The 13,651-nt window shown below is 43.9% G+C and overlaps 1 protein-coding gene across 2 annotated transcripts in view; it reads right to left on the minus strand.

Annotated features, from left to right (window-relative positions):
- The window catches only part of utp20 (UTP20 small subunit processome component), a 29,150-nt gene that overhangs the window by 12,140 nt on the left and 3,359 nt on the right, over window positions 1-13,651 (minus strand). For both annotated transcript variants that reach the window (XM_031743468.2, XM_039600951.1), the window contains 31 exons: window positions 13,538-13,604; window positions 13,302-13,434; window positions 13,030-13,218; window positions 12,685-12,766; window positions 12,136-12,273; window positions 11,870-12,025; window positions 11,631-11,783; window positions 11,403-11,537; window positions 11,193-11,270; window positions 10,939-11,117; window positions 10,693-10,857; window positions 8,203-8,291; window positions 7,693-7,798; window positions 7,410-7,560; window positions 7,192-7,254; window positions 6,945-7,112; window positions 6,090-6,166; window positions 5,765-5,844; window positions 5,386-5,644; window positions 5,111-5,296; window positions 4,052-4,142; window positions 3,823-3,908; window positions 3,148-3,273; window positions 2,448-2,614; window positions 1,755-1,963; window positions 1,495-1,638; window positions 1,322-1,401; window positions 1,000-1,235; window positions 773-917; window positions 557-644; window positions 260-403 (listed from right to left, as the gene is read on the minus strand). In XM_031743468.2, the coding sequence (XP_031599328.1) occupies window positions 260-403; window positions 557-644; window positions 773-917; window positions 1,000-1,235; window positions 1,322-1,401; window positions 1,495-1,638; window positions 1,755-1,963; window positions 2,448-2,614; window positions 3,148-3,273; window positions 3,823-3,908; window positions 4,052-4,142; window positions 5,111-5,296; window positions 5,386-5,644; window positions 5,765-5,844; window positions 6,090-6,166; window positions 6,945-7,112; window positions 7,192-7,254; window positions 7,410-7,560; window positions 7,693-7,798; window positions 8,203-8,291; window positions 10,693-10,857; window positions 10,939-11,117; window positions 11,193-11,270; window positions 11,403-11,537; window positions 11,631-11,783; window positions 11,870-12,025; window positions 12,136-12,273; window positions 12,685-12,766; window positions 13,030-13,218; window positions 13,302-13,434; window positions 13,538-13,604 (4,170 nt within the window). The remainder of the gene's footprint in view (window positions 1-259; window positions 404-556; window positions 645-772; window positions 918-999; window positions 1,236-1,321; window positions 1,402-1,494; window positions 1,639-1,754; window positions 1,964-2,447; window positions 2,615-3,147; window positions 3,274-3,822; window positions 3,909-4,051; window positions 4,143-5,110; window positions 5,297-5,385; window positions 5,645-5,764; window positions 5,845-6,089; window positions 6,167-6,944; window positions 7,113-7,191; window positions 7,255-7,409; window positions 7,561-7,692; window positions 7,799-8,202; window positions 8,292-10,692; window positions 10,858-10,938; window positions 11,118-11,192; window positions 11,271-11,402; window positions 11,538-11,630; window positions 11,784-11,869; window positions 12,026-12,135; window positions 12,274-12,684; window positions 12,767-13,029; window positions 13,219-13,301; window positions 13,435-13,537; window positions 13,605-13,651) is intronic.

The following is a 13,651-nucleotide window of genomic DNA, read 5'->3' on the forward strand; positions in this document are numbered from 1 at the left end:
TCATTTACTCTTAGCTGGTAACTTCAAACACAGTCATCCACCTCCCCCCGAAATGAATAAAAATTAAATAAATAAATAAATAAAAATAAGACAAAGCCAAACACATTTTAACACAGTGGCTAACAGCAGGACTGTGGTGGAGAAAATGGTGAGATTAAGTGCTCTGGGTTTGCATCTGTCCATACGCTGATGATTGATCTCACCATGCCTACATTATAAGTTACAGACAGCGTAACGCTGCATTAATTCTCTGCTGTACCTGGAAGACGTTGGTGAGGGCCTGCCTTGGCAGCTTGTTGTGAATGATGGAGAAGAGTTTGCTGAGCGGCCGGAGGAAGACGGAGGGCTTGTCACACTGTCTCAGCAGGTTCTGTATGGTGGCCAGGAGGTCGATTTCTGTCTCCTGAAACAAAGTTCATCTTGAGCAGAACCTCTCGAGCACACACCCTAACACTACAAAATCTTTTATGTAAAAGTTTTTATAAATTAATGTCGTTACTACAGATGTTGAACCTTGAAATTACAGTCATTTAACAAACTCAGTTGTAAGTCTTACTTGTGATTTGTTGCCTTTCTGGAGGTAAGGAAGCAGCAGGCTGATAAGCATCGAGCTCTGCTCCTTGTTGCTCACAAATCGGCTGACCCTGGCAGCGAGAGAGTGACACATCCTACTGTTAGCTGGGGAAGAGTCAACCGCGTGTATAACAATAACCACAATCACAATCATAACCTTTATCTCGACCCAAAATGAGTCACTTGACATTCAACTCACTTGGACAGGATGTTGAGCTCTTTGGCCACCTGTACCCTGAACTTCTTCTTCTTGAGTCTGTCTGTGTTGCGTACAATTCCGCTGAAGTAGCGCAGCAGCGTGGGAATGTGAGGCAGCAGCAATCTGGAGCCTTGAGTAAGTGAATCTGGAGGATACAACATATGCACGTTTAACAGTGATCAGCAGCAGAGGGAAATCAAACCAAACTCTCGTTACGATGTGCTAACCTGCTGCGATGAGAGCTCCCTCTGCAGGCTGTGGGAACACACAGGCGTTGACACTGAGCTCCGTCTCAGTGTCCGAGGCAACAAAGTCTGCAGCTGTTGCCAAATACTCAGCTATGTCCATTACTACTGTGATGGTTGCTGGAGATACTTTCTTAGCTGAGAGGAGGGCGAAGACGTTTAGAAGGATGTCGCACTCTGGGTGGTCTGGCTTCTGCTTGGCAAGGAGGGGGAAGTACCTGAAACAATTAAAAAAAAAATCTCTTTGAGCACGGTTTACTAAGCCTGGATGAAGCTACCAGCCAACGCTGTGAAGGATGCTGACCTGGCATCTTTGGACCACACATGGATGAGTTTCAGCAGAGGGGTGGGGGAGTAGGTGCTCTCTGTTTGGAGACGGCGCACCTGCATATAAAAACAAATTTAAACTCAACAGAAAGCCGGGACAAAGTAAAGAAATACTCAGTAAGAATACATAAATCTTTCTCCAACACGTACCTGAGGCCAGATCGCTGCCTCAAACACAGCATCAATCTCATCCGGCCTGAAGCTGTAGGTGTCAAAGCAATCGAAGAAGTCCAGGATCCTCAGGATCCCGAGTCTCCTCAGGTTCTTCAGAGGATTAATACAGCCTGCTCGCAGCTGAGAGAGCAGATATGAACTTCTTTATATTTATGTTTTACAGAAAGGAATAAGGACGGTTAAAAAGTGTTAGGACTATTAAACAACTTCTAGCCTGAAAGAATAATTCTGATTACCTGGTCTCTCTGGTCCAAAATGGTGGACACGGATGCTGTGACACACACTAGGATCTGCAGCACTTTGGGCAGGTAGACGTGGATGAGGTGGCCCAGTTTCTGGATCACCACATTTATTGTGTTCAGCAGGCTGTGAAGACGGCCCAGCGGCAGGACAGCACCCAGGTCGGTATCTGCTATCGCCCTCTGAACTGCAGCCAGACAGGAACCTGAGGACGCAGGAGGAGGAAACGATGGATGAAATATTGGTTCGTTTTTGTTGTTGTTGTTTTTTTATAAACATCTGCATTAGATAGCAGCTATCTGTGAGTGCCTGTTGTACCCAAATAGTCTGTGAAAGCACTTTGCTAGCGGATCTCGCTTGGATTATCTGATAACGTGCAACAATGTTGTCCAATATTACTTCGGGCTCTCAACAAAACTACATGGCATCTGTTTCTAATAAAGCCTTAAAAGTCGAGCATCTGTTGCCATCTACACATACAGAAATTGTATATATAAACTGTAAAAAGATGCAGGCACTCTGCAACCTTCCTTTTATGTAGGAATGCACCAGGTGAATCAAGTCCCCCACTACAAAGAGATGCATTGCAGACAAGAAGCACATTTTATCACAAACCAACTCAGATTAATTGCAACCTGTTGACACTCTGTCTGTTTTTATAAATTACTTGTGACGTTTTCATATCCTACCTTGGCAGTGATGGCTGACTGGCTCAAAAAGCAGGTCAATGAACATCCCCAGCTCCTCAGCCTGACATCCTGCCAGGAAGCGTAGAATGATGGAGGACCGGTAGGTGGCGCTCGCCTTCCCCTGAAACTTGCTGCCTGCTTTGGAGCGCAGACGACCAAACAGGATCCTGTGTCGTACACAACACAACACAACACTGAGCTGTACAAACTTACAATAAAATACGTGATTTTCTGAAAGAAATTTTCCCCTTAAAGCCAAAATAAATTTAGAAATGAAAGTTAAAGGTAGTAAAAATGTTTTACTACTTCTCCAGATGGGTTACAGCATGAAGCTGCGATCATGCTGATTTATGTAAAACACTGGATGGATGTAATGCAGAGCAAAACAAAAAATCTTTCTAAGCAAAACACAGAAGAAATGTTCAGCAACTGGAGGGCATCAGACAAACAGCCAGAGTGTGAACAAAAGCAACATCCTCTTTTTCTCGAGGACACCAGAGTAAATCTATGAACTAAGAAGGCAATATGTAACCCAAATAGAGCTATTTAACAACCAAGACTGTGCAAGAGTCAGAAGTTTGGGGCAAAAAAACCTTCTCGTTGTTGCTGTGTGGTAAATTAAAAGTTTGATATTGCTCGTGCATGCTTATGCTGCCTCTACCTTTACAGTTGAAAATTTATAGTGGAACTTGTACAGTACCTCATGAGCAGTGGTATAAGTTTGCCTCTGTGGGAAGCATCAACCACTCCGGTCTCCTCAGAGATGTTGAAATGGACGATTTCCTCTTTGAAGTGTTTGTCATCCAGCAGCCTCTCAAGATTCTCCCTGAAAAAATGCAAACACACACTCAGTAAAGGTGTTGCAGGACCTTTGCTAAAATATCTTCTCCCATATTGTAATATGTTTCATAAGCACAAACAATACATGTGTTGTATGAAAGAATTAGAATTCGATCTACAAGTGGCAAAAAACTACAAAAAAATGTAATTAAGACTCTGAAAGCAGCTCAGTGTGTCAGGCTGATCCTGAACAAAGCACCAAACACACACACACACACACACACACACACACACACACACACACGAGCATCTGTAATGGCCCCTGGATCAGACCGTCTGTCTGTGGCTTGGCTGAATGTGTGGTAAATGGATATCTTGATAACAGACAGCAGAGAACATAATGTCAGACAGAAACAGCACAGAGGTGGAACTCTGCATTCCTAGATCTGTAACCACAGAGGGCTGATGATAAGAGCCCTAACAATAAAACCACTGAAGAGGAGACAGAGGGAGAGAGAGAGAGCCGCTGCCAAAGAGAATTGCACTGTAATCACTTCCTCTCCATCTCCTAAGGTGATTAGGGTAGTTTCCTTACTTGTACGGAACTATGTTGGGGTCCTTGTATGTGATGACACACTCCAGGGTCACTTGCTGAATCTGCTGATCCTGATGGGTGAGCAGCTGAACACAGACAGATAAGAGAAGAAATCTATGATACAACTGCCAGAAAATAGCAACCGCTTCAAAATGACTCAAGTAAGGAACAACTCATATGTTTTAAGGACAGGGTGTGTGACGCTGCATGCTACAGACTTGGGCACTACCTGATTATAGAGCTCATGGAGGCTGCTTTCCAGATAGAGAGCCCGAGGGTTGGTGAACTTGGCGAATACTTTCAGATGAGCGATGAGCTGTCTGAGAAACAAAAGACAAATTCAGTTCATTATGTTCTACTTACTGCACAATACACTAGAATTATATTATAGTTATTATATCAAAGTTTTATTTAAAAATGAAAGTTTTCTGATACATATAAGTTGATTTAATTATGCACACTAGGTAAAAACTACCCCCACGCCCAAGCGCTTGCGGCACATGGCCGCCCCTCCCTGAGTCTGCCGGAGGCTTTTTCCTGTAAAAAGGGAGTTTTTCCTTCCCACTGTCACCTAGTGCTTGTTCATAGGGGCTAGTCTGATTGTTGGGTTTTTCTCTCTATTATTGCAGGGTCTTTATCTTAAAATATAAAGCCCCAGATGGCAACTGTTTTTGTGATTTGGCATTACAAAAATAAAGCTGAATTGAACTGAATAGGTAACCCATAGGGCTAAATAAAATAAAATAAAATAAAATAAAATAAAATAAAATAAAATTGTGGCAAAAGCTGCAGTTCCCTGATTGGCCACTTGAGGCTGAATCCAAAAGAGACTCAATCCACAGACTTCCATGGTAAAATGGCAAACGTCAGAGCAGAAATGAAGTCTGCATTTTTGGTCTCTTGGTCACTTTCAACCCCATAAAACCTGGAGAGAAATGTATTTTTATAACTTGCTCTTTTAAACCATATCAAGGAAATTTAGGAGAGTGGTCTCTAAGTAACAAGAAACTTAAGTGACTTTTTGGGAGATATTTTTATGCAATTATCCAACAAATAAATTGAATGCTGTGCAGTTAAATACCTTAAACAGACTTTACATGAAGTCTAAAGTGAAAATGGAAACCAGACATTATACTAGTAACTACAAATAATAAAGCAGCTATCACTTTGACATCAGAGAAACAACATGATTAAAAAAATTATGGTAAAATCAAAAACAGTTTGCAAATCATATCCCTGAAAACAACTTCATTGCTTTGAGGACTGCAGTATTACAAATATTTCTTACTTGGCCGTTGCTCTTCTTGGAAGTGACTTCCTCTGCTGTTTGCTTCCTTCCTCTGCCTCCTCCTCCTCCTCTTCCCCTTCTTCCATGTGCTCAGTCATCCCTGATTTATCCTGCAGGGCAGCATCGCTTCTCTTCCTCAGGTCCTGAGTGGGCGCCACCAGCAGGTCTGTGAGATAAAACTCATTCCTGCCAACAAGCGCCAAGATTAAGATCAGATAACAGAACATATTCTTTTAATAAAATTTAAGGAAAATGGTCGATCAGCTGACACTGACCTGATAAACCTGAGCAGCAGCGGGGTCAGTTCCCGGCTGCGTGGCTCTACTCTGTCGGTAAACTGGGCCATAGCGCGCCACAGTAAACTGCGGAAGTTAGTGAAGTCTGTCCTTTCACTGGGGTCGGAGGCCAACTTCAGCTGCTCTAGGAAAAGAGTCCCCACATCCCCGCTTTCAATGACATCACAGCCTGGCTCGCTCTGAACACTGGGCTTTTCTTCATCATCATCATCATCATCATCTTCTTCCAATTCCTTCTCTGTTACATGCAGAAAGCAGAATTCCCTTTTAATGTGTTTTTGGCAGTTCAAGGCATTCATAGGTAAATAAATATGCCATCATAATTACATGCTGTGACACAAGTACCAAACAGCCTTACCTGCCAGCCCGGCCACCATCTCCAGATGTTCATGGTACACCATCCAGAAGTCCTTGTTGTCCATGCCTCTGGCATGGCTCCTGCAACGAGGAAAGATAGAAACCCATTTACGCCAAATGTATTCCATGGATACCTCAAAGTGTCAACGTAGTTTTAAAGGAAATGCAGAAAAAGGCTGTAATTTGACAGAAAGGCCAGCTTAGAGGAAATCCTAAGCATTCTATAGCAGCATACTCATTTAGAAAGGCCCATGTAACAAGACGGGAGCATAGATGATGGAACGTACGTGGCAAAGCATAAACAAGCGTGATTATTTTACACTCACACAATAAGTTCAATGACTGGGTCCCACAGAGGCCTGAAGTTCACAAACAGCATTGCAATGAGGTACCGCAGAGGAACCTGAAGCAAAACAAGAGGAAGGTTATCCACCCAAGAATCTAAAAATAAAAAAGTTCCCTTCATGTATGGGAACCGTATAACTTCTCTATAACTACATTATACGGTGGCCCTGAGAGACCAAACGGACTGCAACTTAAAAAAACACCAGCAATAAGAAAAACGCTGCAAAAGCACACAAAACAAAACAGAAACAGGAAAAAAAGAATACAGAAATTTATTTTCAAAAGCACAAGGGAAGTGTTTCTGGGGAGACAATAACCCGACGGACCAGTTGCAGGAACCAAAACATGCTAGGTAAGTGTGTTTTAATCTCATGATTCATATAATACTGATGATGGATTTTTAGGCTAATAGTTAGGCTAACACACTTACCTCTCATCTTTTCTTTAATCACAAAACTAACAGATCCTCCACTTCTTTTAAGTGTCTCCCAGCACAATTCATAGCATATTTTGGTTCCTGCAACTGGTCCGTCGGGCTATTGTCTCCCCAGAAACACTTCCCCTATGCTTTTGGAAATCTGTTTTTTCCTATTTCCATTTTTGTTTTTTCTATTTCCTTTGTGTTTTGTGTGCTTTTGCAGCGTTTAACTTATTGCTGGTGTTTTCTTAAGTTGCAGTCCGTTTGGCCTCTCAGGGCCACCATAACATTATTATATATGCTAACATACTGTATTTATACTCTCTGCAACAATAAAAAAAAAAACAACTTATCACATGATAAAGGACATGCATCACTATTCATCCTGTCATGTTTTCATCACTGCTCTTCTCCACACCTGCTGGACGGTGCCAGGAGGCCCACGGGGCAGGCTGCGCGGCACCAGGTCGTGTCTCAGCTTCCGGAGGTGAAGCAGCTTCTCTCTGTAGTCGTGCACTGAAGCCGGCACCAACTCTGCCTGCAGACACACTGCGAACACCGACTGCACCTCCACGTTATCCTCACCCTGGACGAAGACAGTCAAACAACATTTCCAACAACTCCGAACTTTAAATGTGTTTAATGAGAATCTGCGGGTGTTGTACCTCAGTCTGTGGAGGGAGCTCTGCATCGAACTGAGAGAAGAGCCTCAGAGTCAGCAGACGAATCTGAATTTGAAAAAAGAACAAAACTGTGTTTAAATATGTCTGTTTTTACCAACACCCAAACAATCAGCGCCTTCAGGTTGTGAGATATCTCAACTTTAAGGGGGAAAAATTTGTTCTGTAAACTATTCCGAAATGTTCTGTGATCTGGCACAAACCTTAGAAATGTTGGACGAGAGGTTGCAGTACAGCATCTGGTAGAGTTCAAGCAAGGCATTGTGGGATAGGTGCTCCGAAACCCCACTGAGTGACAGACGAGTGTAGTACAAGTCCGCTAGCAGCAGAGCTGACAGGTCTGTGGGAAATTTCCTGTGACAATCACGACGACAGCAGTTACAGGTTGTTGAAAGATGTTTAGAATCTGATGCAATAGATTGAGACTCATTCAGCAACAGAGAAAGGGTGCTAAATGTGTTTTTAGGTCGCACACGCAGAGCTTACCGTAGGATCGAGTTGACTTTTTCCACCGTGACCAGTGAGAGAAGCTGGGCAGAGCTGTCCAGAGACAGGAGGCAGCTCAGGGCTTGTCTGGCTACGAACAGAGCAGCTGGAGAGAGGACAGGAAAGAAAGGAGTCACTCAATTTGCAATTTTAAAAAAATCATTGTTTACTTTTTCACCCCTCACCACTTTTGGGGAAAACCTCATTAAATCTTGGGGGATTAAATATATAAAGTATTTTAATTTTCCTCTTCATTTAATCTGTTTTTGCTTTGGTGCCCAAATTTAGGGTTGTAGAAATCCCTGACATGAAGTTTAAGGTTAACTCGGACTTTTAAAAAATAACTAAAATCACAACCAGTCATTCTAACTTGTTGGTAAATGATTAATTCCAGTCCTTATTTTATTTGCTTTGGACGTATTTGTTAATTATCCCACTGAGCCGTATGAAAGTGCAACCGAATGAAAACATTTGTGTTAATAAAAACCAACCAAACAAATAATCACAAACCTTTCCCTAGTTTCTCTGCCTCGATCTCACACAGGAGGCGGTTTAGGAAAGCTGTCACATCAGGTACGACAGCAGCTGGAGCCAGAGGCCTGAAGCAAAAGAGTGTAAATATTAACATTTAACATGTTTCTCTCTTTTTTTGCCTGTGTATGAATACACTGTAAGGTGACAAAGAAAAAAAAAACTGAAATTCTCCCCAACTCTCTGGGTCAGCGGTCCCCAACGCTGACTAAATCTTCTTTTTTGTGGTACTGGTTTTATTTTGTTGTATTTATCCCCGACACCTTAAAGGCTGGTCCGTGAAAATATTGTCAGAAAAAACCGGTCCGTGGTGCAAAACAGGTGGGAACCGCTGCTCTGGGTTGCCTCTGAGTGTGGTCGGATTTTTATTTTAAGCACTCGGGTCAAGTTTGCCATGAAAATCCAGAGGAAGTCATGGGTCCCTGGCCCCCAAATGCCTCACTTCTGCTCCCTGGTAGCATCAACTTTGAGCCGCAACTGTCAGAGTTAGCTCACAGCAACCTTTAAAATGAGTGGTTTTAATAATTTTCATACACACATTGCAAATGTGCTCATAATGAGTTGGCACTCGGTCTTTTGAAGGTCATAAGCTTCGTTCGGCGTGATGTCCGGACTGATAAAGTGTAGGAAATGACTTGAGTGCAGAGGGCTAAATGCAAACACGCTTACACACACATAAATTATGAGTAGAATAAGTCACTGGTCAGGAAGTCCTGAACATGGTGTGCTGAACCGATTTTGAATCATTAGAGGAACAATGGATAACAACATTAGATTATTAGGGCCAGGAAGAGAGGTGTGTTGGTTTACTGTCTCTTACAGAGAAAGGAACAGACACCAGACGAGGTCACAGAGATAAGAGGATCCTTCGCAGCAGAGAAAGACACAGAGACTGCCAAGACACCAACTGGGTTCAAGTGTCATGGCGTTTGGGCTCCGACTAGTGACCTGGAGAGGATGGATCCCATAAACACAGCAATAACCATGAAGGGGTTGGCGGAAATCCAGGAACACCAGACCAACAAGATTCGGGAGGCTCTTGGTAAAAAGGGGGACACGTTCCTGTTCCTTTCTCTGGGGGACACATCTGTGACCCCAGAATACACAGATCATCGTTTGAAATCGGGGCAGAATAATCCCCTGATCTGTGCACTGACTGAAGGGTGGTCTAACCCCTGAGGTTGAAGAAAGAAGAGCAGAGAATCACCCGACTGGAAGACTCTGGTAGCTGCAGCAATAAAATAAAGGCTAAAAGCTCCTCGGACAGAGGTTCTAGTCTGAGTACGTTTCAAGGGTATAAGGTAGCACCAAAATAAAGCTGTGGGAGAACTGGGGAGTGAGGGGAATCATCTGTAACTACTGTTGTTGTTGTAATCATAGTTTTTCTTGCATCTGAACTGCGCAAACACAGAGGTCATCTCACATATGGTCCATACGTTAAAGGGGGACAGAGTGCCCTGCAACACTGGATTGTAGGGTGTAAGGGGGAATGTGGGATTATAATATTACCATATGCCATGTTATACCCCTAATTAAAGATTGTGAAATATTTAGTTTGCATTATTCTCCTGAATTAGAAGAAGGTGATAACTATTACATTTGTTAAAGTGTTTTGCATTACATTAGACTGCTGATTTATTGTGAATGAATGATATTGTTTTATGATGCATTATACGGCCGAGTTATAAGAAATACTGTTTTCAGAGAGTCATGATCTCATTAGAAGAGAACAGAATATACTGGAGATGTTTTCTGCCCCATCTCAGCAGGAGCAGATAAACAGGGAGCCGAGGTCATAGCTTAGGCGCTGTGTGAGAGAAAGAATGTGAATGTTTAGGCTTTTATGACTAGGTGGGGCCACTAGAGGCTATAAGAGTTTGAGCAATGCTCCACCATTTTGAGATCCGATGCTGTCTGCGTACAGTGTTCCTCTCCCACACGTGTGTTCATTAAAATCATCGTTTGACTCAACCTGGCCGGACCAGTGTTGTTATTTTGGTTTTCCTCTTGTATCCATCTCCAATACTTTTGAACTCATAACACAAACTACAGGCTCCCAGCACAAAAGCCAGACAAAAGCCAGTTCTACGCATTGAACAGACAGAAGAAAAAGAAATGTACGCAACTACATTGCAGAACCAAAACTAATCCTCTCCAGGCATCTTCTCTGGATGTTGGCTGCCTTTTGTTTTGTTCTCAGTTAAGATGACTTAAACAATGTTGAGCTTCGAGCTCCAGGGGAGGTCAGTCCATGACTGATAGTGCTTCTGTGTTCATATTTCCATCAATTTTGACAAGATCCCCAACAGCACTGGCTGATAAAAGCCCCAAACCATGACAGAACCGCTAAGATGCTTTACAAATGCCCGTAGACGCTCACTGTTGTACCTTGCTCCTGACCACCTCCTCATTTTGACCAATGCTGTTGCACACACGACCAAAAGGAGTCTGACTGCAGGGAGGAGTTACCTGAGATGAGGCAGCAGTACAAGTGCAGCCCACGGCAGCGAGAGGTTACTGACGGGTTGGTTCGGCTCATCGGGAATTTTAATGATTGACAGCACCAGCTCAGGCACAGCTAGTTGCTCTGACTCGGCAGGGCCCAGCTGAACTTCCAACTTCCTGCTAAACACTCTGCTGGAGGAGAAAACAGATTTACCTCGTGGAAAATGACACGACAACAGCAGAAAATAACATTTCACCATAGACTCTCACCCTGTTGTCTGACCGGTGAAAAGCAGTGGGTAGGTTTCAAAGGCCATGGAGCCATCTGTGGGGGGCGGAGCTTTAGCGAGGATCAGACTGACCAACACATCCAGGCCGCTGTGGCGAGAGAGGGCATCACCCTGGCTGAACAGCCCTGTGGTGAAGCGCAGCAGGGTGGGGAGTAAGAGCTGGAGGACAGCAGAGGAGGAAGCGAGTTAGTCCGCGAGATTCAAAAGAAACATAAAATAAAAAAGTCAACTCACCTGCTCAAACTGTTTCATGGTGAACATCTCTTTGGTGAACTCCAGAATCAGATCGTGCCCCACAGTGCTCCGAAATATCTGATAAAGAAGATTTCCAGAGAGTCTGCACGTAAGCAACGGGCAACTTTCTCTTTCTGGTCGTGTTTATAATGCAGTCCTTACGCACACTGTGACACCAGATGCAAAAAAGCCATGTTTACATGCACAAACCTTTTGCACAGTCTCTTGGATGAGTGAGTTTGGCAGGCTGACGTTCTCCCCGAGGAGCAGAGAGGAGGTGATCTGGAGAAGAAGACGGGAGCAGGAAGCTGACAGACACGAGCTCTGGATCAGCCTCAACACCATCTGTGAGGACGAGATCGTACGATCAGACGCACATAACGCACGGAATTTCTCGCATTTCTATATATAATTAAATCTCTTAGATTCTCCTCTCACCTGGCAGACAGACTCCGGTTTGGTGACCTTGGCTCCACCCTTGTGGGATGCCAGGGTGTGCAGAATGAACAGAAGGCTCTCCAGCTGCTCTGTCGCGGGGTCTGCATCTTTCCCCTTCGCCTCCATAATGTCCAGCACTTCCGACATGCTGGCCTTAAGAAGAGGACACGCCCCCATCAAAACACGTGGCAGGGAGTAAAAAAAGTGCAGAAAAGACACAAAATAGAGTCCAGCCTTACCTGGAGGGACTCCCACAAAACCAGCATGTGCTCTCTGTCCACGTGATCGGCTGCTGCCTGGACCATGTGATCCAGAGCGTCCCTAACAGAGGTCCACGGGAGACAGACTCCACGGCTGGTTGTTGGGCCAAGCTTACGCAACGCCACAGAGAAAGCCTGGAAAGATAAAAAGGTTGCTTAGCACATCAAGTTATATAAGCGACACCTAAAAGTGCTTAATTCAACCTAAGTGACGTCCATCCCGTGCAGTCACTCTGTTAACTCACATTAGCAGCACAGGAGTGGAACATGTTTCGCACTCCTTTGCACATCTCAAACAGCAGCTGGCCCGTTCCCTCCACCTTGTCAGGGTGCTCCTCTAGGTCGGAGAACACGTGGGTGAGCAGAGCATCGAGATCTGGAACCTGCAGGACAAAGTGACACACCAGTTCATCAGGGAAAACGACAACAAATAAAGAAATACAGTAGAAGGAAAGAAATTGCTACAAGCTCAGTGGTTAGCGCAGGTCATCTATAATCAGAAGTTTGGCGGCTCGATCCCTGGCTGCTCCAGTCTGCATGCCAATGCATGCCAACCTATCCTTGGGAAAGATGCTAACCCAAGTTCCTCCCAACAAGTTTATCGGAGTGTGAATGTGTATGAGCGTTAGATAAAAGTGCACTTAGAGGAAGAAATAAGTGCTGAGTGTAGAGTAGAAAAGTGCTATACAAGAACCGTCTATAATAATAGAAGATGTTCGATGGAAATGTACTGCAGCAGATGACAAGTAAATCAAAAGTAACAAGAAATGGAGACATGAACCCAAATCACCAACCTTTCGCATCAAAAAGGAGAAGCTTTCTGCTGCAAAGATGCGGATGTGCTCCTTCTTGTGTGCCAGCAGGCTGCTATACAAACTGTGGGGTGGAAAGAGGTTTCACATTTAACCATCACATGTGCATCTGATCTCTAGTAACACAAGTAACCTGCGAAGGATGCAGAAGGAAAACCAGAGCACTTCTAAGGTCAAATTACAAAGCATACACCCATTTTCACCCACTTTGCTTCCCAAAACTAGCTTCTTAAGTCATTTTAAGTCTTAAAAATAGATTCCTGATTATCTCAAATTTCATTAAAAAATAAAATGTACTCGCCCCTCTGACTTTATGTTAAGTCTCACCTGTAGATATTGGCCATATCCTTCACCATAAGCCTCCACAGGTACTTGTATAGGTAGGAGAGGCAGGTGAAACTCCACTCCAGGAGCTCTGTGTCCTTTGTGTCGAGCAGTGAGGTGATCAGAAGGAAGAAATCTGGGAAGTGGGGGTAAAAGTCGGTCTGCAGGTCTCTGGCCAGCTGCACCACGAGGCTGGAGGAAGAAATTAGGCGCTTAGATTGCAGCCTGATGATTCTATGCAAGTCTACAGCTACAAAAAATAAAATACTTCTTACTCTAGCAGGGGTTGGTAGGCCAGACTGTTCTGGACGGCCAGGTGGGTTTTCAGAGATTCCACGATGGACTTCTGATGGAAAACCAGCATGTTGAATGACTGGCTCTTGTTGGAAACCTCTTTCAGAAACGTGGCTGTGAAGGAAAAGTATTAGATTCACGTGCAAATCTCTCCTCCAGAATACTAACACACAAGCTCCCCCAGGGTATGGGATATTTCATGTTTCTTTATACATACTGAAATGTATGGTCAAGTTGAGGTCCCTCCATTTTGTAAGTCCTTCAGAGAAGTATGTTTCTACTTCCTGCAAAGAGAGCAAAACAGTACTCAGCAGTAAGACACAGATGAATG

This window comes from Oreochromis aureus, linkage group 17 (assembly GCF_013358895.1).
Source record: "Oreochromis aureus strain Israel breed Guangdong linkage group 17, ZZ_aureus, whole genome shotgun sequence".
In the NCBI taxonomy this organism is placed as follows: domain Eukaryota; kingdom Metazoa; phylum Chordata; class Actinopteri; order Cichliformes; family Cichlidae; genus Oreochromis; species Oreochromis aureus.